Below are 24,943 nucleotides of genomic sequence, written 5' to 3'. Positions count from 1 at the left end.
AAGACACCCGACCACTCCCAATTTTTATTTAAAAATATTTTTATATTTTCATAGTGAAGTGGGAACATCTAGCTGCTGCCATCGTAATCTCCCACGAATTCCTCTGCGCAGGCTACTTGTTCTTTGTGACCAGCCATGCTCACTCCGCCCCTCCCCTCCCACCATGGCAGCCATTTTATGGTTGTGCCCAGGACAGTTTCTCAAATTTCCAGATGTGCCCATGGGTCCAAAAGGTTGCCTGCCCCTGAAATAGAATGATAAACCATGCTGAGTGGGTTCAAAACAGGGATAGGCGAGAAATTCAAAGTTTACCATCAAAAACTGCACATTTTTTGATGTTTGCGATGCAGTTTGAGGGGAAAATGTGCTAAAAATATGTACAGTTAAAAAACTGTACTCTAAAAAAAGTTATTTCAAAAAATGTGCACAAAATGTGTATCTTTGGTGGTGGTGGTGAATGCCCCCCAAATACTTTATTCATTAGAAAATTGCTTTTAAAAAGACCATTGCAAAAGTGTACACAAAAATTCACACATAAAATGATGCATGCAAAAGATATATATTTCCAAAAAATGTGTACAAAAAATCCATGGAAGTTTTCATGTAGATGAAAAAAAGAATTAAATCGTAATGAGATGGAACAAACTTACAAATGAAAACATTGTGAAATCAAGCTTGACAGATTCACCCATCTGTAGTTTAAAATGGAGTCCAACACAACTAGGCCTCATTCGTGCAATTTGTACACCATCATTTTGCAGTGTATTGGTCTTGAGAATGGAACATATGCACATTGCGCTCAAGATACGTAGGATGCTATGGAAACGTTATGTCCAGCATGCAAACTGCATGCAGGTTAAGGTGGGTGCCCTAAGGGGTCAACTTGGCACAAAACTGGTATCCCACATATCAGAGCACATCTGCGTAGTTTATGTGAGCCGGACCACGGGTCTTTCTAGACTAGCACAGTACTGTGTGCTCTGATTGGCCTCAGCTATACATGTGTGTGTGACAAACTACAAAAAATAGCATATCGTAGCTTAAAGATCTTACTGCCAGGAACTAAGACTTGAGAGAGGCATTTTAACCTTTGAGATGAATCAGTTCTCTTTTTCTCCTTTTTTAAAAGGTATTTGCTTTCGTGCTTTGGTGTGTTTGCTGGGCCAATCTCTTCTATGCTTTCCATGGAATTGTTCAAAACAGGACACCACCGACGGTGTATTTTGTAACACCCTTAATTGTTGGCATCACAATGGTTAGTATACCGTTTTCTTGATGAAATTATTGCTTACATGGGACAATGTTGATGATAAATATATAATGTGAAGTCCTTTCCTTAGTTCAAGCATTGCAGCCCTTCGAAATCCAGGGATGGTTGCTGAACAGTTAGGGACTGAACAAATTTTTAGAGAGAATAAAGACAATTGAGGCTGCAGTCCATGAGCAATGTCCAACTGTGTCATTCCACTGGCGCCAATGATGTTGCACTAGTGGAAACTAGGTTCCAAACTGTGCACAGGAGTAGAATCCAACTAAAGGTCCATTTGCGCAAGTGTGTTGCACAACTGGTTGTGCATTACGCTTGTGCAACCTGTTGTGCAACACATGCATTATGCTTGCACAACTGGTTGTACAAGCATAATGCACCACAGCTTGCACAATGGAAAGATAGTGCTATTTGAGTTTGCGGAATGATACCTCTGGATACTACCCAATTGGGAGGGGTCCCCAGGGATGGTGTGGATCTCCCTTTCCACTTGTGGAAAGGGAGGTTGATGGGCAGAGAGGGAGCTCTGCCCTCACAAACCTCCTCCTTACTGGTGTGGAAACCCCTGTTGCCATTGGCCCTCCACCCTCACTGCTCGAAAGTTGCTACTGGCAAAAAGGGGATTCCAGAGATGGGTCTGGAAAGGTTTTGGATCCACTGTATCCAAAGCTATCTCATTCTTGCAACACAGCCCTGGAATTGGGGTTGGAGGTGAGTATAGTAGCGCTGGAGCCAGCATATCTATTTTCCCTCTAGCCCCTCCCCTCCCCACTGCTAGCGCAGGTCCAGATGAGCTTGGGGTTTGGTGGTTCCTCCGCTATGGGGCTTGGAAATGCACTAGCAACCAATGTGGCTGATGCAGCATGGTTATTCAAATGGATAAGTATCCATTTGAAGGTGGATGCGCCATCTCCCTCCCCTGCCCTCTTTAGATTGCTCTGCCCATGTATGAAGGAGAATCCATTATGCTCTTCCTTGTCCCACAAGAAAGGTGAGGTGGCATGGGAGAACTGTTTCAGACATATATCCTCCAGTTTGGCGTAGAGGAGACAGACAGGAGGTAAAAGATGTGAATTTCAAACTGCTTTTGCTGTTCCTCATCTGCTTATTTTCTGCAGCAGTGGCATCCTCAGGCCTGCTGTCCTAGGATGACAAATATGTTTGCTTGGATTGTGCTACTTTTGCAGTTCTGAAATAGCACCCTCATCCTGCAGGAAATAATAATAAGAATTTGCTACATTTTTAAAAAGCAGTTAAAAATAAAATATTCATAAAGACTTCTCTTTTGGGGAAGGGGTGAGACGGGACCAAATCCTTAAATAATATATTTTCCCCTCTAGTTAACAGTCCCTGTTCCTGTGCATGTTTTAAAAGTTAGTGTTGGAGAATTCTGCATATGAACATGGGCCGAGGGGGGGACCCTTTCCCCTGTCCTGCCCTACATGGAATCTTTCTTTTGAGTGCAGGGGCAAAAGAAAACTAATATTTTTAGTGAGCCCCTAAAAGCCTAGTGGTGGCATAATGGAGTCTTCCTTGAAAATGTGGGATATCTGAGTCGGACTATATCTTGCTATATTATAATTGCTATATCTTCTAGGAGGAAAAAGAAGCTGTTTTCTTATTTGCTTGTATAAATATACTATTGCCTGATAGAATCATAGAATAGTATAGTAGGGTTGGAAGGGGCCTACAAGGCCATTGAGTCCAACCCCCAATATAGAGGCAAAGCTTTTTTTGAGAAGGGAGGAAAATGATGGTTAGGAAGTAAAAAGCCAAACACAAAAGCAACAGATAAAACATACCGGGTTCAAGCTTCTGAAACCAGCTGGGGACCCAGAGGGCGGTCTTTCACTGCCAGATTGCACATGTTCTGCATATTCTTTCTCCACAGTTGTTGGCCATGTTGCTCATCCAGTACGAGAGGCTTCATGGTGCCCAGTCCTCAGGGGTTCTCATCGTCTTCTGGTTCTTGTGTGTGTTGTGTGCCGTGGGTCCTTTGCGATCCAGAATCATTGGTACTTTCGCTCAGGTAAATTTTGTCTTTGTGTGTGTGGGGGGGGGGGATGTTTTGTGTGTCTGTGTATGTTACATTTTCCCAAAGTTAGGGCTTTTGGAGGGGGGGGGGGATATTTAATACCCTGTTTGGGAGGAGAGCTGGATCTAGGGGGGTCCAGGTTTGTAAAGGGTGGGTGTATGTTGGGTAAATGGCATCTGCCTGACTCCTCCAGAGCACCAAAGTTGCAGCATACAGTGATGCTAATTAAAGATAAGGGCAAGCTAGTGGACTTTGATCCTGCCTGGAGGTGCAGGGACAGTGCACTGCCAAGAGAAGAGATTCCTCTTTTTCAGGAAGATGAAAGGAAGGTCATGAGGTACTTGAATCCCTGAAATCTTTGTGAGCTCCTCTGTTAAGACAGGGAGAGAGGGAGGTGACACATTTTATGCATCCTTGAAGTGAATGAAAATCAGCGTATTCAGGAATTAATTTATCTTTTCGTTCTTCCTCAGTGAGGTGAATTCAAAGCAGCTCACATAATAAAAATAGCAATACAATACATTAAAAAATGAAATATAAATTTACAAAAAAACAAATGCCAAGAATAATACAATATCAATCATGGAGCTAACAGCACTAAAACACTAAAAGCCTTCTGAAACAGTCATGTCTTGGCTGAATGCCTAAAAGAAAAAAGTGTTGGGGCCTGGCAAACCTCCTTAGGGAGGGCATTCAACACCAAGTGAGTGCCACTACCAAAAAGGCCCTGCTCCTAGTGTCTACCCGCTCTGTCTCATTCAGCAGTGGCACTTGGAGCAAGACCTCGGATGTTGAATGGAGCATGCAGGAAGGGACATATGAAGGAAGGTGGTCCCTAGGTGCCAAGAAATTTCAGGCTTTAAAAGTCAAACACCAGCACCTTGAACTGAGCCTGGAAAGGAACCAGTAACCAATGCAAATCAAACAAAAATGGGAATGACATGTTCTGAATGCCTGTCAGCAACATTTTGCACCCATTAAAGTTTCTGAATGCTCTTCAACGGTAGCCCCGTTGAAAAGTCTTGATGTGGGCTTGCTTACCTTTGCGTTGAATATTGGCTCACACCAGTCTAGGATGTAACCAGAGCCCTGTCTACCCTGCTTTTCTTTTCCCCGCATCCCTGTCGTCCTGGGATCCAAAGTATATGAGCTGGAAGAGACATGAAAGTAATCTAATCCCAAAAGCAGGATCTTCCATACTCCCTCACAAAAGGAGGGAAAACACCACTGTTGATTTCAGTAGGACACAACTGAGGCACCAAATCAAAGCTTATCACACATCACACTTCCATGTTTTTATTCAGTTTCATCAGAATATTATTGTTGAGAAATCTGTTCCATAATTCTAATTATCTTTTCCCTCATCCCTGTCCTAGGGAAGCAGTTTCAGTATTTTACCCCAATATTTAATCAAAGAAACATTTGTTGGCCATGTTGCTCATCCAGTATGAATGGGTCCATGGGCAGTATTATTTATATGTTGTTTTACCCATCTTCTGTTTTGACCTCATTAACCTTTCTCTGCCCCTTGCCTTGAATGAAGTCAGTTTTCAATGTTTATTGGTTGTTGACTTCTGTCTCTTTTTAGGATCAAATGGAAGACAGATTTAGAAATACCACCTTTTATATCTACTTTGCACTGATCCTCGTTGAGTTGATTCTTTCATGTCTTAAAGAGAAGCCTCCATTTTTCTCTCCAGTGAATTTAGATCCTGTAAGTAAGACCATCTCACAATGACTACCTATAGATTCTCATTAGCTGGGAACAACAACCCAGCTAAGAAAAATGTAAGGACATGTGGGACATGTCCAGACCAGCTCTTTTTCCTGGGCTGTGTCTCAGAGCATACCAGCCACATCTGATGTAGACTCTACCTTGTTTACTGTTTATTATTACATTCATATCCTGGATTTTTTCCCTCACAACAGCTCTGTGAGGTAGGTTGGACTGAGAGCCGGTATCTGGCCCAAAGTCACCCAGTGAGCTTCATTGCCAAGTGGGGACTAGAACCCGGGTCTCCTAAGCTCCAGTCCAACACTCTAACCATTATGCCACACTGGCTCTCATCCTACTTGGTGATCCTGATTAGAATTCTGTTTCTGCGGTACATTACAGATAGGTCCATATCTTAGAGACCAGGAACTGGAGGCCCATGAAGAATGCCTGCTCCCTCTACCCCTAATTGCCAAGCCAGAGGTGTGCAAGGTGTGAGCTTGGGACTTGATGCTGATCTGTTTTGACGAAGTGGGAGGGAGGTTTTCATGGCTGGCCTTCGTTTCATCCTCAAAGTGATTCTCCTGTAAAACCAGTTCCTGATTAGGGCTGTACCTCATTAAAGATGAATTGCTTTCTCTGCAATGCTCCATGCCAAAAAGGAGCAGGGGGGATCCTGAGGCAGGAGAATGAAGTGAATGAACTTTGGGATTTTGGAATGGACAGATTGAGCTTTGCTGAAAAAGAAATTAGCAAACAAAACTGAAAAGGCGTCTCAGTGAATGGGTGCAGGAAAGACAGTCATTTGAATTCCCCTCACCACCACCACCCACCTGCCCCAAAGAAAGACTGGGAATTTGAGACGAAAGGATACGGGGCTGGAATAATGATTAGGAAGAAGAGCAACACAAGACATCTGCTCAGGCTCTTCACAGCGATATTTCTCTCTCGTTAATCAGTCATTTAAAAGTAGTTTTATCCTGCTTCTCAGCCAAAAAAGTTCCCAGAGCAGTTTGCATGCAATCAGATAAACAAGACAGCCTCTGCCTGTAGTGCTGTAATCTAAAAAGACACAACACACAAGGAAAAAGAGTTAGGAAGGGAAGAGGAATAAAGGTGAGATTTCATGAGATGCATCACATCTCATGAAATCTCACTTCCCACACAAAAACCCAGCAGTGGTGTGTTAAACTGGGGAACAAAGAGTGGCGAGCCATCAGATGTGGTATGTGGTGCAGCTCCTCGCTGATCCAGTTGAGATGACACCGTAGCCCATCATGGGTTAATTTACCCTTGAGGATCTGTGGTGGAACAGATTGTGACACAAACCCCGCTCTCCAGGAGTTGCACATTCATAATCATTCATAATCATGGCCAGCATACCCCACAGCTCCTTGAGGGTAAATTAACCCACAGTGACCTGTCCCGTCATGCAAACTGACTAATTGTGTGACTGTTAGTAACTGGCCATATGGAAAATACTGGTTTAATACCTTATTTTCACAGTTCCTGGAAGGCACCAGAAAAACCCTTCCCTCCATTCTGCCACCACCTGGTCTTAATAATTCTGCTGGCAGCAGGACAGAGGCTTTCCACTAGGAGGCTTGTCCTGCCTCTCCTGCCTCCTCCAGTACAAAATTCCCCTGTGTTTTCTGTCCAGTAGCAGCAAAAACAGGCTTCCTCTTCCTGCCTTATGTCTGGTGTAAGCAGAATGTTACTGTGATCAGATTGTGGGCTCCAGCCATTGCCTTGAAACACTGCTCAGAGCTTGGGGTGGAGGGAGCAGGAAATCGGGAGGAGTTCCACTGCATCCTCCATTTAACGTATATGTCCCAGAACATATCCCAAGTTGTTTCAAATGCATTATGTGGTTTTTGAGAACAATGTTGGCTTTAAAAAAAACTTCTTTGATTTTAAATTTTTATTTTTATGTCTTCAACCTCCATTGTAGAATCCCTGCCCAGAATTAAATTCCGGTTTTCTTTCAAAGATAACGTTTTGGTGGTTCACAAGGTAAGCAGGGCTTTCAAGTTTTATTGTGGCTTTGGTTTGGTGATAGCAATACTAGAATGGCACCCGTCCAAGAAATTCCCCTTTTGCCTCTTGGTTGCCTAGCTACATTCCTATACAATACAGCAATTCTATGTGGCTGCAGTTCACTTCCCCTCAGGCCAGATGTTATGTGCTTATTAGGGTGGAGGGGGGAGAGAGAAAGAGGTTAAGGCTGCAATAGGTAACTTACTTGGGAGAAAGTTCCGCTGAAATTCATGCGACTTACTGTTGAGTCGACATGGATAGGGCCAGGCTGTGTTTGCATTATTCAGCCTTACAAAAGTTTGAAAAAATGTCACTGTTTGGAACTGTAGTGGAGAAAGTGTGAGAGAGAGCACAGGAGAGTTTAAGCACACGGAGACCCAATATTGCATCTGTAAGCTCCAGCTTGAAAATACTGGCTAACATTGTGAAAAACTTGCACAGTGATGTTTGACTTGGCAATTAAGGTTTAGGTTTCTTTTCCTGTTGGAGTCATATTTTATGGAGGAGGGTATTCTCACTGGGCTGTAGGGAAAGAAATATGAATCGTGTGTAACACAATGAACTGCATCCTTGCTAACCACAAGCACTCCAAAAAGTGCTGGAAAAGAAGAGAGAGATTAATAAATCAGTCTTTGGGCAAGTGTGGGAAGGTTACTTTGCCATTTAGAAGAATACTCAGGTTAAACAAAGCTCATATTGTTGAGGTTTTCTTTGCAATTATAAGTGATTGCTAAAAGCATTTAAAAGGTGAAGATCTGAAGGTATTTCTGAAGTTACTACTATTTTCTTTTTTCTTTAGTGTATCTCAGTGCCTTTTCAAATAAAGTTGGTTTTCTGTGGGGAATACATATTTGTAGTTGATTCCATTTGAAAGGATTCAGCTTCATTTATCACAACTGCAGGGCTGAATTGTTAGGAAAGGGCCCCCTTTTCATCCAGCAACCACAACAGTGTGTAGATTGTTTGTTGTACTAGTGTGTTGGGCACCAATTGCATTGTGGGTGTGACATTGCTGCAATGAGTGCCGCAAGCCTCTCCCCCTCCCCTACTGGGACCATCTATCGTCGTCATCATCATGATTATTCATTCTTTATTGTGAAATTTCAACAACAGCAACAAAATTATAAAAAGGGGGGAGAAAGAAAATTATATACATACATAAATGTGTATATTTGTTGTTGTTGTTGTGTGTGTTATGTGTTTTTTGTCTTTATGTGAATGGTTTTTATATTTTATATAATGTATTTTAATGGTTTTTAATTTTTGTGAACTGCCCAGAGAGCTTCAGCTATGGGGCAGTATAGAAACATAATGAATGAATGAATGAATGAATGAATGAATGAATGAATGAAATATATATCCATATCCGTGAATACATATGAAATGTGTATATATGAAAATACAACTTTCTAGAAACTTTACATGAGCTTCAGCAAAAGCAGACCAAATAAGTATCCATTTGAAGGTGGATACACCACACATTCAGCATTTCAAAGCATTGTAAGGTCTTCAATCCATTGCATTATAGGAGGTGAGCATTTATCCTTCCAATGATATGCAGATCTTGTCAGGTGGCCTCCAGGTTCCAGATGCGAGAATCATATCTGAGTGTTCAAACACTATGGAGGTTCATTTTTACAACCATTTTTTCACTCAGTCACTCACACTCACTTATGCATGCATTTGAGACACAAGTAGAGAAAAGGAACATCAGAACTGGCCTTGAAAGGGGTTATGCCCAAATCAGGGAAACTTAGGGTCAAAATACACATTATTTTAAAGAAGCAGCAGCTACATATTTTTATATTTATTTTACAGTTGGGCTGTGTGTGATTTTTATTACCCCCACCCCTGGGAGAGATTTAATCCTTCTTTCCCCAGCCACAATTTTACTAATACATTTTACTTGCCCCCCCCCCACATGTCTACAGGATTTAGGGGGAAAGCCCCATTGGGGGCTTTTTTTCTAAGCCCCCTAGCCAAACTGGGGCGGGGGCACAATTATTGGTAAAATCATGGCTGAGAAGTAAATAATTAAACCTCATCTTCCGGCATGGGGTGTGTATGTCTCAATAAATTTGCCCCCCAATTGCATGAAAAAAGAAAAAAAGAGGTAGCTGCTACCTATGTCTTTAAAGTAACTTGTCATTTGATCTTAATGATCCCAAGTTTCTCTTCTTTTGGGCATCCATTCAGATGCAATGTCAGCATTTAGTCTTGATGCACCCAAAAGGACACTGAAGGTCACCTGCCAAATAGCAAGGAGCTGAACATTGCCAGGGCATTATTGTTTTCTTTCTAGCCTTGTACTTGCCAGCTAACCTCTTTATGCATTTGAGGAGACAGTCTGCCTCAGTGCTGTTGTCTGCAGAGTCCTCAAGAGAGGAAGGTCTATCCTATTGCTGTTGGTACAGCAGTCCTCGCATTGTGTCTGCAGACTGAGGGAGGAGTTATCCACAAAAGATTCAAAGTTGGACTCTCTGTGGGTGTGGGTTGTTAGGCCCTTCAAGAAGTTATCCCGTGATTACCTGATGGGTTCATTACAGGAATCTTTCCCTTTCCATGTCTGGGGTTAGAACCCTGTGAAAGGATTGCCCAGGGATCCAGAGTCCCTTCCTTTCTGTTCAGAACCCTGGAGAATGACAATGGGGAAACCATGTTGGTGACGATCTCAGTCACGGTAGCAGTGTTCAGCTTTGGACTGTTCTAGAATTACATAGAGCATATAGCTACTGACCATCAGCTGTATGATTTATGAAGGGTGTAACCATTCAGCTTTTGCCATGAGATTTCCTGCAGTAAAGAAATCTCGCTGATTTGGGTGTCCAGGGTCAGATGGCCTGAGTGTGTGCGCTGGCGGGATCAGGAAACCTGACACCTGCCTTTTTACTAGCAGAGGGTGTGCAGAGCTACAGTTCAATACTATATCCCTTTTCATAGGTTTCCTATACCACCTTGTTTCAAACTGCCCATTACAGATCTTTAATATCACATCCAAAAAGGGAAGCCAACCATCTACATACTGCTGATCCCATGTTAATTCTATATTTGTTCACCCCATTCATTGCATCAAACTCTTTATCCACTTCTATCACTGTACGTATTATAATTATAACAGCATCAATATAACGGCAATACAGCAGAATGTCATGATCGATACAGTGTCTTTCAGTTGGGTTTGCATATGCAGTGGCCAATAATGGTGGCCGGGACTGAAGGCAAAAGGGTGCAGGGTCAAGGGTAAGAGCGTGGAGCCAAAAATACAAAAATACCAGCCTATTTTAGCTTAAGCTCTTCCTGCCAGTACTGCTCCTAAGCCTTAGGAGAGGAGTTCCAGCTTTTCAGAATGGGGAAAACTGCCCAAAGGCCGGGAGACTGCCAAATCATTGGTGGCCAGGGGGAAAGGGGTGGGGAAAGGGGCATGGCCTTCTGGGGAACCCCATAGGCCCAGACTGGAACTCCAGGAGAGCTGGATTTGGCTCCTGGGCCTGAGGTTCCCCACCCCTGCGATATGGCCTTTCACCACCGTTTTGTACTTGCAGTCAGTCAGACCAGAACTACATGTTACAATATTTATTATTTTATTATTTATTTCATTTCTATACCACCTAATAGCCAAGGCTCTCTGGGCAGTTCACAGCAACTCAAAAAAAAAAAAAAATAGAAACCACAACAGTATAAACACTATACACCTTCACATAATAAACATTATAATAAATCATAGTCTAAAATTTTTTAACCTACAACATTCAGAACAATTTAAATAGCTAAAAACAATTTCAGTACACAATTTCAATAACATACCTGTTCAAGACAGCTAATAAATACATGGCCATTGCTGTTCAAGACAGTAAATACTGTTCAAGACAGTAATAAATACATGGCCACTGCTGTAAACAGTAAATGTGCATTTGACTCCCATGTCCACACACACACACACACACACACACTAACTTTCAGGTCAGTTTACTTGTGTCCGTAGCATTATGCATTGCCCCATAGCTCACTCCAGTAAAGGCAGCATTTGATGTGTGGCAGGGGCAAGGAAATGTACAACAGGATGGCATCAGGAGATGACTAACTTGTCTGAGTTGCTATGGATTGGCGGGGGGAGATGAAATGGGTGTCTGCCATTTGTGGAGGTGTTTGCGTATTTAATGTAGCATTGTCATTCTGGCCTCACAAAGGTTAAACTGTCCAGACTGATCCAGGGCTTCTAATGTACCGCCTTTTCTACCCTACAGTATGGCAATCCAAGGATATAAGAGGCCTCTTGAAGATAAGGATTTATGGTCTCTGAATGCAGGTGACAAATCAGAAGTGGTAGTACAAAAGCTCCAGAATGAGTGGAATAAGCAGAAACACGAAAGGCAACAGTAAGTTGACTTTGCCTTAATAAGTAGCTTTTACATGCTTGCTTATATGAATACAGTGTAGCTTTATGATGTTGTTGTTGTTCAGTCATTAAGTCATGTCCAACTCTTCATGACCCCATGGACCATAGCACACCAGGTCTCCCTGTCCTCCACTCTCTCCCAGAGTGTGCTCAAGTTCATGTTCATTGCATCGGTGATGCTATCTAGCCATCTCATCCTCTGCCGTCCCCTTCTCCTTTTGCCTTCTATCTTTCCCAGCATCAGGGTCTTTTCCAAGGAGTCTTCGCGTTAGGTGACCAAAATATTTGAGCTTCAGCTTCAGTATCTGTCCTTCCAATGAACATTCAGGATTGATTTCCTTTAGGGTTGACTGATTTGACCTCCTTGCAGAGTCCTCTCCAGCACCACAGTAGCTTTATACTGTGCTTTAAACAACCGTCAGAATTGTGTGCTGTGATAATCCATATTATATGCTGAAAGGTTGCATTCTACAGCCTGGATGTATTCTGCAAATTAATCTAGTGTATGTATATATTTGCTTATTTTACATAATTTATTCTGCTTTTGCTAGTCATTGGGAGGGGCAAGGAACCATGTGGAAATTAATACCTAACTCAATGATGATCCAAAATCCTACTTGACCCTCATTCTAGTTTGTGAGATTTTACTTATTATTAATAGTAGTAGTAGTAATAAATAATAATAATAATTTCATTTCTATATGGCTGAATAGCTGAGGTTCTCTGGGTGGTTCACCACAATTCACAAGATAAAATACAGCATAAAAATTTAAATATACAAAATTTAAAAACAATTTAAACAGCTAAAAACAATTTCAGTAAAATATTATACCTTATTTAGAGCTTAGAGATTTCTCCTGCTGTTGATCATATGCTTTTGAGCAAAATTATCTTCATAGCTAAAAGGATTAGAAATTGCTTTTTAAAAACTAAAAAGAAAGGAAGAAAGAGCTGAGTTTTTCAAGACGAAGGATTCTACGACCCAAATAGCAAATTCCACACTTGAGTGGGAATGGTTGTGGAATACCCACAGCCACACTCATGTGGCTTGTTGGAGAGGGAACTGGATTTTCTCTGCCTAGTGCCATAAAAAGAGAACTGAAAATGTGGGCCCTGGTTTGGGAACCCAAGATGCTATTTATTACTGAAGCTAAATGGGTGTGGCCCTTTTCCGCAACCTGGATGGGAGACCCTCCTGAGAACTGGACATAAATAAAATAAAGAACAGTGTAAAAGAGCAAGAATTGCCCTTCTATTATCTGTGTACAGATAATCTTCCATCAGAAAATCACAAGATCTTGCCTGATTCTGGGAGTCAAAAAAGATACTTTAGTGCAGGCAGTTCACAATGTAGCCACCTGCTACTGGATGAAGATGGAATGGATGATACAGACCCAAACAGGTCAGCTGGGCACCTCATTCCATTCTGACCATCAGGCACACTGCATCAGAGTCTTCTTTCCCTCCTTGTCATGTCTCTCCAGCATTCTTTGGACTTTAATTGAGACGGCTCCCCAGGCTTCCTGCATGTTACAATTCAACAAGCTTACTCCCTTCTTCTCTTACCTTGATGTTAAATCCAATCCAGTTGATGTGCTGCAAGCATTTCCTAGCAGAGAGTTAGACCTTTACCTTATCTGGAGAGAGAACAAGGAACTTGGGTCAGATAATGGTGTGTGTGGCTGGTGGGCTTAGAGCCAGTTCATACACAGTCAGGCAAGGCACAGAGTAGATCAAGTGTTTTATAGCATCCCCACATCAAGTTTTCCTTTGTTTATGTGCCTCTGCCAGGGAGAGACCTTAGAAGATCAGACACTTATATAGACTATTACTCAGTCATGTTGGTTCCCCAACATGGCACTGTCCATGTGTTTTGGACTCCCATTCCCATCAGTCCCAGTCAGCATGGCCAGTGGTTGGGATGATGGGAATTGTAGTCCAAAATAGCTGCAGGGTACCGGGTTGGGGAAGACTGCTCTAGAGGGTGGGGAAGTCATGGGATTCCAGGGCCAGAAGCAGGGAAGTTCACCTACTACAGTGAACTGTCTGGGACTGTGCATGTTCGAGCCTTGGAAAGTTCTTTGGACACCCAAGGAAACAGGGATGTGAAACACTGGCTTTCTGCTTCTTAGCAGGCACTGTGAAGCTTCTGGACGGACCTTGCCTAGATACCAGGAGCCTGGCCTTCTGCCTTTTCCTGGTTAACAGCATCCTACCCGGTGGTGCAGCTTTGGCTGGACCTCAGTGCTGAAATCCTGGGCCCTGCAGCCCAGAGGGGAGGGGCGCTAAATGACCACCCAAAGTACTGCAAGTGAGGGGGTCAGTGGCAAGAAGGCCCAGCACCAGCACCTGGGCCAGGATGGGCATGCCAAGTCCTTCCAGCGCTGATGCTACCACAGGAGAATGAGAGATCAGGACAGCCTGCAAATCTTACACATAGTAGTATAATAACAAAATTTATAAAACACCGTAAAGCATGTATAAGAAATTGTAAAACATAGCTAAATTATGCAGCAAAAGGTGTAGATTAATTTTATTTATTTACATTTATATACCATTCCACATCTGAGCAGATTCCGGAGTGGTGAACAATAAAAGATAAAATGAGTAGGGATGTATGAAAGGCACTTACCTGGTCCCACAGCTTGCTTCACGGTGGGGGGGGGCTTCGTTTCTCCCCCCGAAGTTCAGGCTGGGGGGGAGGCGCCCTGCCTCGCCCGGCCAAAATTCAGGCCGGGGGGGGAGGCGCCCCGCCTCGCCCGGCCGAAATTCAGGCCGGGGAGAAGCGCCCTGTCTCCCCGGCCACGAAATACAAAAGTGGGGGGGAAAAAACCACCCGTGATAGGCTACGTAATGATTTACGTAGCCTATCATGGCTAGATTTCCAAAGTCAACCGTGATAGGCTACGTAAATCATTACGTAGCCTATCACGGGTGACTTTGGGGAAAAAAAAGCGCGTACGCAAATGGCGGTGCCCATGGACGCCGCCATTTGCGTTCCTTATTTGGTCCCGGGTAGTCTATGTAAAGATTTACGTAGACTACGGTGAAAATAAGGGCAACGCAAATAGAAATTCTCCGCCATCCCTAAAAATGAGCAAAAGATAAAAGAAATAAAACACGATATTAAAAATTTTAGCTATGTTTTACAATTTCTTATAAATGTTTTATAGCACTTTATACATTGTATTACTACTTTTTTCCTTGTACCTTTTGTTGTGCAATTTTAAGCCACATTTCATAAATGGTTTATAGTGTTTTATAAATCCTGTTATTATATTATTGTTACTTGTGTAGAGTAACAGTTTGTTCTGATCTCTCATTCTTCTTTGGTTTTTATTGGTCAGGAAATTAGCTTCTTTGTCTAACCTGATGGTACTCACCACAGCATCCTTTCTTTGTTTTTATTTTAATTATTTTTTTATAGTCAGGGGACGGCTGGCTGGGCATGCACATTTCAGATGTTAATGTTATTATTTTTGCTTTAAAAACGTTTTATCCTTTCCTACAACAAAACGGTTCTCATACCCAAGTAAATGTGTTTATCATCAGGGCAGCGGAAGCAAATTCCATTTCATTCCTGAGTCATAATAGTGCTGTTTTCAGTGAGTTTAAAGTGCAAAACTGCACATGTTCAGAGTATTTCTTTTTCTTTTTTTTAAATCAGGGTTGGCAGTTCTCCCCTCTAACATATCAGGAATGTAGAAGTAGTTGTAAAGCATGAAATGGCAGGGAGGGAGAAAAGAAATATTAGTTGTGTGTTTTACATATGGTCAACGAAAGGGGCTCCCCATAAGACCATCTAGTCCAGGGTCTAAAGTTACCTAACTGCACCACTGATGGTCCTTTGTAGTCAGTGGCACTGCAGGCAGGCTCAGGCCATTCCCAGTTGTAGCTTAAGCACCGACTTCTAACAGCTGGCTTCCATGGTGATGCATGGTCACAGGCGCACTCCAAATAAGAATGCCACCAGTGTGGCAGATTCTGTTTGTGTTTGAGAGTACTCTGTGAAGATCTTCATTTTCAGAGCTTCTCCAACTGATTATCATTTTGGAAATCCAAAGCCTGTACTATGCTTCTGCCTGTTTTTCTCCCTGGTGGCCCAGTGGTTGATGGAGAAAGGCAGAGGGCCAGTGTGGACTGACTTCTGAGCTCATCAAGAGATGTCAATGGAAAAAAGGAACCCTTTGGGCGGGCGCTCACAGTTGTGTGCTACACTGCTAAATTCAGAGTTGCGGGAAGGTTGTCTCTTGGTATTCAGGAAGGCCACTATTCGGCAAGCATTCTGGCTCTGGCTAAGAGAATAAAATTACCTTTTGCATTTATTCGCAGATGGAGCAAGTAATTGCAAACTAACTTCTCGCCACAGAGACATGTTACACCATAATAAATGTGTTAGTCTTTAAGGTGCCAGAAGACTCTTTGGTGTTTTAAAGTTAGAAGACTAACAACTTGCCCATTGTCTACTGCATTGTGAAGCTATTACTTCAGAAAACAGGAACTTAGCTCTTTTACTTTGCTTCTTCCAGTCACGCCTAGTATCGAGTTTTCATTAGATGGTATCTGCTTCCTCATAATAGCATGTTTGGCAGAGTATTTTGTGGGTGTTCCTGTTGGCAAGAAGGTTTTAAAGAACTCCATATTGTTCAGCAACTGCTCTTTTTTTATTCCTCGCTTTTTGTATCGGTACGTCATAGGTAATGTATATAATCTGCTTTCTTTATTATTGTGCAAATGTGCAACTCGCTATCCATCAGGGGTACAACAAGAGGGCACAGATTCATAGGCTTCCTTTAAAAAAATAAGCTTGGGTCTTCATAATACAGCTTACAACTATTTTGCAGGGCAAAGCCAAAAAGGAGGCAGAAATGGCAGATCTGATGTTAAACAGGCCACCGCTTTTATTCTGAGTTTTTACAAATCTTTCATACAATTGTGCTAACGTCCTGCAACTATGGATTGTTAAGGACTGTGTGAGGAATGGCATCGGTCAAGTAGGAAGTGTGAAAAAACGTAATCTTCAGGATAATAGGATTTTTATGACTTTGCGGAATTATGGGGAAGTATTTAATACTGCTGCTGCGCTTCTGCTCATTCTCCTGCATCAATGGACCCACCACTAGCGTAACGGGGAGTTAGCACTTCATAAAGCAACTCCAGAAATGAGTAGAAATGCTCATTTCTGGAGCAGGACAGGCCTGCCCCATTCTGGAAATGTATGTTTCTGCTCGTTCCTAGTTGCTTTAAGAACCTCTAGCTCCCCAATGTGCTAGCAGTGGGTCCTGTTGACATGCGGGCAGCATGGGATGCTGCCCATGGTTTCTTCAGGTCCCACTTGCTACTATTGCCCTCATCTGTCCTTATTTCCATTGACCTCAACAAGCCTAGAACAGGGTCAGGCAATGCAGGAAACAAAAAGTCAGATGGTTGGAAACTATAGGCTAAATGTAGGTTCACGTAGCTGGGAGGCAGGTTCAAAATACAATTTGGTCATCGTGTGAATTGGAGGTTCTGTGGCAGGGGTGCAGAACCTCATGCGCGGGCACCAAATCTGGCCTCCTGGGTCCCAATCTGGCTCTCCAGGGGCTCCTGAAGGCCACACCCCCTTTCTCTGGCCTCACCCCTTTTCCCTGACCACCAATTGTTTGGTGGTTTCCCCGCTTTCATCATTTTTGCCCCATTCTAAAAGGTTGAAATGCCTCTCCTAAGGCTCAGTTCTGGCAGTGAGAGCTTTAAGCTGAAATATACTGGCATATTTTATATTTTGCCTTTGGTCCTACCCACCAGTGGAATGCGCCCCCTGCCCTGCCAAGAGGGCTCTCCCACACTGGAGGCCTTCAAGACGAGGCTGGACAGTCATCTGTCAGGGATGCTCTGACTTGGATTACTGCACTGAGCAGGGGGTTGGACTCGATGGCCTTGTAGGCCCCTTCCAACCCTATTATTTTATGATTCTGTGATTCTAAGAGCTTCCCTGAAACGGACTTTGGCCCTTGGGTTAAAAGAGGTTCACCGTGCCTGTTCTGTGGAAAGCATCTGGGAGATAAGGATTGGATCAGGGCTGCAGATTTGAGAGCAGGAGGAGTTGGCTCACCTTCTACTTCTCTGGGCAGTTTTAAAAAGATTTCTCAGGAATAGCTGGATGATCATGCATGGCAGTATGAAAGTAGCTGAAGAGGTAGTACAATCGTTTTTGTTTAACCAAACATGAAGTGAAACCGCTTTAGCTTCAAGCTTTATTACTGCAAAGACAGCAAAACCAAAACATTGACTCTCGGAATGCTTCTGCTTTGCTGAGCAAGCATACCATATTTGTTATTGCTAAGTAAGAAGGGGAAATGATAAGATGGAGAAGTTTTTGTGTTTGCCATAGCCAGGGCTTTAGAGTACAGCTTTCTGTCAAAGGTTTCCGGTAACATTTAAAATCATTTAATCTTCCTAGCCTTTCCTACATGAACTGGCCAGGCCTGCAGTCAATCAGTTCATCTGATAGGTTGGCATGGAAATTTCTGCAGCTGAATGCACCAAGAAGCGTGACTGTAGACATATTTCACATGACTGTTTTGTGAAAATGGAGAACAGATTCCAGATCTGCTGCCTTAACTTAAATATTCAGCTGCAATGCATTAAAACACAATGCTAGCTCAGTGGCTGGCTGCAACACTGGACTGGATGAGGGCTAATAAACTGAAGCTGAGTCCAGACCAGACAGGGATGCTGTTTGTGGGTGGTTCTCACCAGATGGAAGGTGTTCATCCTGTTCTGGATGGAGTTGCTGTCCCCCTTAAGGAGCAGGTCTGTAGCTTGTGGGGTGCTCCTGGAGGTATTATGGTCACTTGAGGCTCAGGTGACCTCACTGGCATGGAATCCCTTGTGCCTGCTTCAGCTGGTGACCCAGCTGTGCCCCTGTCTGGACAGGGATAACCTGGCTTCAGTAGTCTATGCTCTGGAACCCTCCAAGTTAGATTACTGCAATGTGCTGCACGTAGGGTTACCCTTGAAGACCATTCCGAAGCTGCAACGTCTGCAAAATGTGGCAGCCAGATAGATAGCAGGGGGCAGAAGGTCTGAGCGTATAGCACTGATTCTGACCTGACTGCATTGGTGGCTTGTATGTTTCTGAGCCCAGTTCAAGGTGCTGGGTTTGAGCTATAAAGCCTTACACGGCTCAGGACTGCAGCACCTGATGGAGCACCTCTCCTAATATGAGCTTACCCGTACACTACAACCAACATCTGAGGCCCTCCTCCGAATGCCTCCTCCGAGGGAGGTTTGGAGGATGGCAGCAAGGGAGAGAGCCTTCTTGGTGGTGGCCCCTGACTGTAGAATGCTCTCCCCAGTGATGTCTGCCTGGCACCAACATGTCATCTTTTCAGTGCCAGGTTAAGAGGGTCCCCTAGTCCCAGGCATTTGACAGCATAAGATGGGACTTCTTTTTTATCAGGTCCCGGTAGTGTTATTGTTAATTGTTTTTAACTTATTTTTGAATTGTTTTAAATATTTGAATGTTAAAGGTTTTATATTTCACCACGCTGTGAACTCCCCAGAGCGCTTTGGCAATTGGGCATTATTGAAATATGATAAATGAATGAATGTTTTTAACACAGGCAGTGCTTTAAGCTGAAGCTTGAGTGGTTGGTTAATTTGTCTATTTTCTAGGAGCAAACAACTCTCTGCTTCTGGGTAATAAAATGGTGGCCCTGTATCCTACTGAAGTAGCTTATCTGTTACCTCAGAAATCTGTTCAGCAAGGCTGTGTTTGAGGCCAAAGATTGCTATAGCACTCCAGCTTATTCTCTGAAATATATAGTCAACATTTATAACAGAGCACCTCTTTTCAACCCGCTGTAATAAGATGTTTCATTGTCCTAGGAAAAAAGATGTATCCTATACAAAAAGCTCTAACCACGTGACAAACCATATTGGTGATGGCCTGGAGGAAACAGAAATCCTGTTAAGTGGTAACATAAAGCAGAAAGAGCCGTCCTTTCTCAAAGCCTTACTCAGGACCTTTGGCCCTTACTTCTTAATTGGCTCCTTCTTCAAACTGATCCAGGATCTGTTGTCTTTTGTCAACCCGCAATTGTTAAGGTGAGTTCCATTTTCCCATTGGTTTTCATGCATAAGATAATCATCATGTTTCTTTTGGATGATCCATTAGTGAATAGATACAGAAGACGCCATAGTTTAAGGCACACAGGGTTGGGTTTAGTTCTAGCTCTTGGGTCTGCCCATTTATTGTACCCGTCTACACCAGCTGCATGACACCCATGTGTAGCCTGTGCTGATTCCTTGCCTATCCACGTGGCAGATATAGGGAGCTGCAGGGGAGAATTGCCGCCCCTGGGGAGGATAGATGTCAGTGAGGAAATAGGTCATATTTTTTCTCCGGTTGTGGTTTATGTATTTCTAGTTTTGGCCTGGAAACGCTGAGTGGTAAATATGGGAAGCTCCCATATAGACATACTTTAGCTTCTCAGCAGCAGTACCCTCCATTTGGCACAACGAAATGCATGGGTGCCATTGCCACACATATTGGTCTGCGCTTGCAGCGTTGATCTACATACAGGTTGCCGCACGCAAGCACACTCATGCACACACATTTGCCCCATGGAAGTGTTTTCCACTTTGCTTTTTTAAACAGAAAATGACAAAATAAATAAAATGTCTGAGGTGGCCCTTACACTTTCTTTGAAATGGAAATAGAGTCTGGCACGCACCCAGAACAATGCCTTGAATGGGTCCTTAAGAAGTCTTGCTACTTTGCTGTGGGTGAAAGGAAGTGTTGTGTTGTGCTCCACCCCACTAATCTCAGTATTTTTCCCCTTGCTATCTATTTATTTCAATCTTCTTCTTAAACAGCATGTTAATTGGCTTCATTAAGAATAAAAGTGCTCCCTTATGGTGGGGATATCTGATTGCGGCTTTGATGTTTTTCTGTGCCGTGCTGCAGACGATAATCCTTCACCAGCATTTCCAGTACTGCTTTGTTACTGGAATGAGGCTGAGAACGGGCATCGTAGGGATGATCTACAGAAAGGTAAGAACCGATGGCTGTTCTTGCATAGCCAGGTGGAGGCAGGAATTGTCTCTGGAACTGGTCAAGTAGGCAAAGAGGACAGGATGAAGTTATACATCTGCCGCTAAAGCATAGCTGAACGTGTATTTCTGAGAAGAGCATCTGCATGTGGGCTATCTAAATATTCAAAACAAAGCCTCCGGCAGGGAAATACACAGTGCTGGGGTTATGATTTTATCTCTCAAAATAATAATGTCTACACAAGAACTAGGATGTGTTTCTCAGGTGTAAAAGAATATATTTATTTTTTCAACAAATGGATGAATACTATTGCAAAGCCTGAACTGGTCTAACCCTTGACTGACTTTCATGCTGCCTTTAGATGTAACAAAATGGCAACAGGGTACGGGGTACCTGCACGTGTCAACCTGACAATAACCATCCTGACACACATCTGCCATTTCGCTGGTAAATGAATCGATCCGTCCTGGAGCTAGGCTGGTACTGTGCCAGACTAGAGCAGATGTAGGATGCCTGAAAGCCCCCAATGTTTTATCCTTTATGACTTAACCGTAGGGCCAAAGCAAACGTGGTGTTAATCACGTGACTGGCCCTTGCACACTTGTTTTTTTTCTCTTTACTAAATAGCAGCCATGGAGGGAGACAGTCTAGATCAGGACTATTGCAGGAGCACAGTGTTAAAGCCCCCTCCCTCCCTCCTGCAGCCCCAGTCTGACCTCCCACCTACCCAGGGTGGCTTTTTGGTAAAGAAAAACAAGTAATCACATTATTAACAAGACGACTTGACACGACTAAATAGTGATGGAACTGGTGGGATTGGGCAGAACCAAGTCTAGCTATAATAGTGAAACAGAGAAGTTTAATAATAGTGACTGAGAGCTTTCGAACCTGACTTGGAAATGTGTGTTTAATGTTGCCTATTTACATTTCCTATCTCTTTTAATGTAAACAATATCTTGAAGTAGTTGACAGTCTAACAAAGCACCTTTTGAAGCAAAGGGAATGTGAATAATCTCCCTGAGAGGACTGTGGAATATTTAGTCAGATCATCATCATTATTTAATATTCCTGTGCCATCAGTGTGCGTGGTGCTTTACATGGTAACAGCAACGAGACAGCCCCTGCCCCAAGAAGCTTACAGTCTAACATTTGACACTGGCGAGGCAACAGGGGGAAGAAAAACGGAGGCAAGGGCAGACTGGGGATGGGTGTGCGTTCAGTTCAATTACACAAACTCGGGCTTAGGGCCAAAACAGACATCACTTCAAATGTGTGTCTAGCAGTGACGTCTTTCCCCCCATTTTAACTCTAGAATAGGTGCAGGACCCCCTGTCTGGATCAGAACCCTCGCATGTGGGGTAGGGGGGCACTTAAGACCTGGTTTGGGCACCCTGTGCCAAATGTGGAGTAAAGATGGGGGGAAAGTCATAGCTGTTGGAGACAGATTTAAAGTAATGTTTAGTTTCCATAGGAAATGGAGACTAAGGGGTTCTGCTAAAGCAGAGGCAGGGAGCATCTTTCAACCAGAGGGCCAAATTCAGTTTTGGAGAAGTCCTTGAGGTCCACATTCCAGTGATGGCTAGGACCAAAGGTAAAGGAAGCAGGAGAAAGGCAAAAGGGGTGGGGCAGAAAGTGCAAAAATCCTTGCATATTGTAGCCTGATGCTCTTGCTGCCAGGATCTAAGCCCTAGGGAAGGGGGTGTCACCATCTGGGGAACCCTGGAGGGCTGGATTTGGCCCCCAGGCCTGACGTTCCCCACCCCTGTGCTAAGGCACCATGGAAAACATGGGTTTTGAGGCAGGATTTAAAGGGAAAGACAGAGGTGGCCACACAACGGTGTTCAAAAAGGCAATTCCAGGAATAGGAAGGGAGGAGTCACTTGAAGAAGCAGGAGTCCTGTGGATGGCTAAGCATGGCTGAACTGGACGAGTGAAAGTCACGGGCAGGGCAGGGATATATAGGAATGTGAGAGCACAAAGGGATGCAGGGTGCAGTGAGGGCACAGGGAAATGGAGGGCTTGGAACGTAAGGGTGAGAAATCTGGATCTGAAAGCAGACCAGAAGCCAGTGTAGCCACTTAAGCAGGGATGGCACATGGTCAGAATGGCTAGAGAGATGAAGGACTTTGGCAGCAGAGTTCTGGACTCAGGTGCAACATGGGGAAACTAGAGAGAAGGTTGAAGAAGTCAAGCTGGTGGATGATCCGAACATGAACCAGAGATTTTGCTGAGGGGGCAGGAGGGCAAGGCTGTTTTTTCACAATGCTGAAAATTCAGGAGAAGCAACATGAATGGACTGGATATGGGGAGCGAGGGAGAGGGAGGCCTCAAATCACAGGCTCTGGACAGGGTACTTCTGCAAAAGGCTTATCGTTCTCAACCATCTCTAATCTTGCATGTGCAGATTCTCTGTTTCTTCTTTGTGTTCTGCTATTTACAGTTTATTCATTGAAATAATCCACATTCCATGCATACGGGAACTGCTAGTCACTTGCCGCACTGATCCTTTAATACTTAGGGATCCTTAGTCTAGCTCTCAGCTCCAGTCTCCAGTTTGTCCACTCCAAGCAGCCAGCTCCAGAACTGTCCTCCGCCTGCGTTTTCTCAGTTCTGTCAGGCGCTGTTACGTAATCCTAACCTTTTCCCCAGCTGGATCTAATTATCCAGTGCTTGGGAGGATGACATCCCAAGGGTGATCCTGCAGCAATTCAACCCCTCCTGGATCGTCTGTTCTGAAGACAAAAGCTTCCTTCAGCTACACACTGAGCCATGTGCATTGAGCAGTATCTGAGGTCTTTCTATGGGAGAATACCACAGCCATATGGGCGAATCCAAATATGTGGCTCTGCCCTCCCTTCCAGCAGCGTGCCATTTAGGCAGGAAAGATCCACATGGTTGCGTCATGCATCTATGCATGCCACCTTTGTGTAGGATTTCCCATCGGTTGTGCTTGAGAAGGGGGCCTTAATATTACGTTAGCAAGTGGGGGGATATAAACCTTTCATGTGCTTTTGGTGGCTGTAGTCAGGTAATTAGGACTCTCTCTCCATATTCATCGCATTTACAAATTATTTTTACATGTAGTCCAAATTGCCCTTGGTTTTGCCTTTGTGCTGTATATTTCCCCAACATGGCCTATTTTATTACCTACCCAGAACTTGATTGCCATCTTGCTGAGTGTTTAGCGTATCTGCAAGATGCAAACTTAGTCCAAACGCAGGCATGTTCAGGACTGCTCAAGGACTGACTTGTGCTATATGGTATTGTCCACAGTTTAGGACGAATGATCATTTGCCATCATACTTTTTTATAGTAATAAGATTTGCTTAAAACTGTTTGTGTAAAAGCTAAATGAATATGAAGCAGCTGAAAACAATTCTTGAATTAATGCTTCCTGAATAACCAGGTGAACAGTGTTGTGTAAAGTTAACCAATACATGTACATAAGAAGTGGATCTCTCATTTGGTGTGTTATACATTGTGCACCTGTTTATATGTGCATGATGTGCTGTACATGACATGTGGTACTCTCAGTATCCCTGCCACAGCTGCTTGTGAAATCCTCATAAGTACCTCCCTTTTGTGCCAAACCCTCTAATTTTTCAGAAGTTTTGCAAGATCCCCAGGCTATCTGAATAAACAAGATGATACTGTATATGAATGTACTTCTGTTTGTGTACGCAACTGAATGGCTAATAACAATACAAAGCATAATAGAAGCCCATTATTTTTATGAGTACCGGGCTTTTGACATATATTTGCTTGAATAATGTGGAGAAACTTGCACAATGAACCACTATGCTGAACAGCTGGACATAGTGGTACTTACTCCCAAGTAAACATACATAGGATAGTGCTGTTTAAAGTGGTTTCCATGTGGTGATGGTGGTAGTAACACGCAAACCAATCCATATGAATTTTATAAAGAGGGTTTTCCATTTAAAGTTCTCTAATACGGAAGACCATATTTTTGGACTTAGCAGAGCAAAGTGTTCCATGCTTAAGTCAAGGTGACATCTGAAAGGCGCAGAAACAGTTATAAAGATAGTATTTGCAAAATTAGCTGGCATTATCATGCTTTTGGATTTTGAAAAAAAAAATGGTGTAGCAATTGTAATTCCTAATAAAGGATTTTTCTCTCCCAATCAGTAATAGAAGAATATAACTTAAACAAAATAATTAATAAGCCATCCTTCAGCATTACTCCTCCCAGGGTGGTTAACTGTAACAGAACTAAAATGCATAAAAATAATAAAGTATACCAGATATAAAAAAGCATAGCAGCTGGATAAGAACTAAAAAGCCAGTCAAAGTTTTATAGGTCTGGGAAAATACATATGTTGCTGAAAAAGACATCAAAGTAGGTGCCAGGTGAGGCTTCTTTGGAATGGTGTTCCAGCAGTAGGGTGCCACAACAAAGAAAGCCTTCAGGCTCTTCAGTAACCACCAGCCTC

At 43.3% G+C, this 24,943-nt stretch overlaps 1 protein-coding gene across 4 annotated transcripts in view; it reads left to right on the top strand.

Moving 5' to 3' along the window:
- The window catches only part of LOC146354007 (ATP-binding cassette sub-family C member 3-like), a 102,778-nt gene that overhangs the window by 25,791 nt on the left and 52,044 nt on the right, over nt 1-24,943 (top strand). For all 4 annotated transcript variants that reach the window (XR_014788256.1, XM_084837943.1, XM_084837942.1 and 1 more), the window contains 7 exons: nt 1,130-1,255; nt 3,159-3,296; nt 4,891-5,016; nt 6,968-7,029; nt 11,298-11,429; nt 19,322-19,540; nt 20,312-20,489. Coding sequence is in view for 3 of the 4 variants with exons in the window: in XM_084837943.1 (XP_084694069.1) it covers nt 1,130-1,255; nt 3,159-3,296; nt 4,891-5,016; nt 6,968-7,029; nt 11,298-11,429; nt 19,322-19,540; nt 20,312-20,489 (981 nt within the window). In the remaining variant the exon portion in view is untranslated. The remainder of the gene's footprint in view (nt 1-1,129; nt 1,256-3,158; nt 3,297-4,890; nt 5,017-6,967; nt 7,030-11,297; nt 11,430-19,321; nt 19,541-20,311; nt 20,490-24,943) is intronic.

The sequence above is a fragment of the Heloderma suspectum genome, chromosome 2 (assembly GCF_057233095.1).
Source record: "Heloderma suspectum isolate Gila_16-S chromosome 2, 16-S_ref, whole genome shotgun sequence".
NCBI lineage: Eukaryota > Metazoa > Chordata > Lepidosauria > Squamata > Helodermatidae > Heloderma > Heloderma suspectum.
Note: the sequence above shows the minus strand (reverse complement) of the source record. Positions and strands in the feature narration are given on the sequence as shown.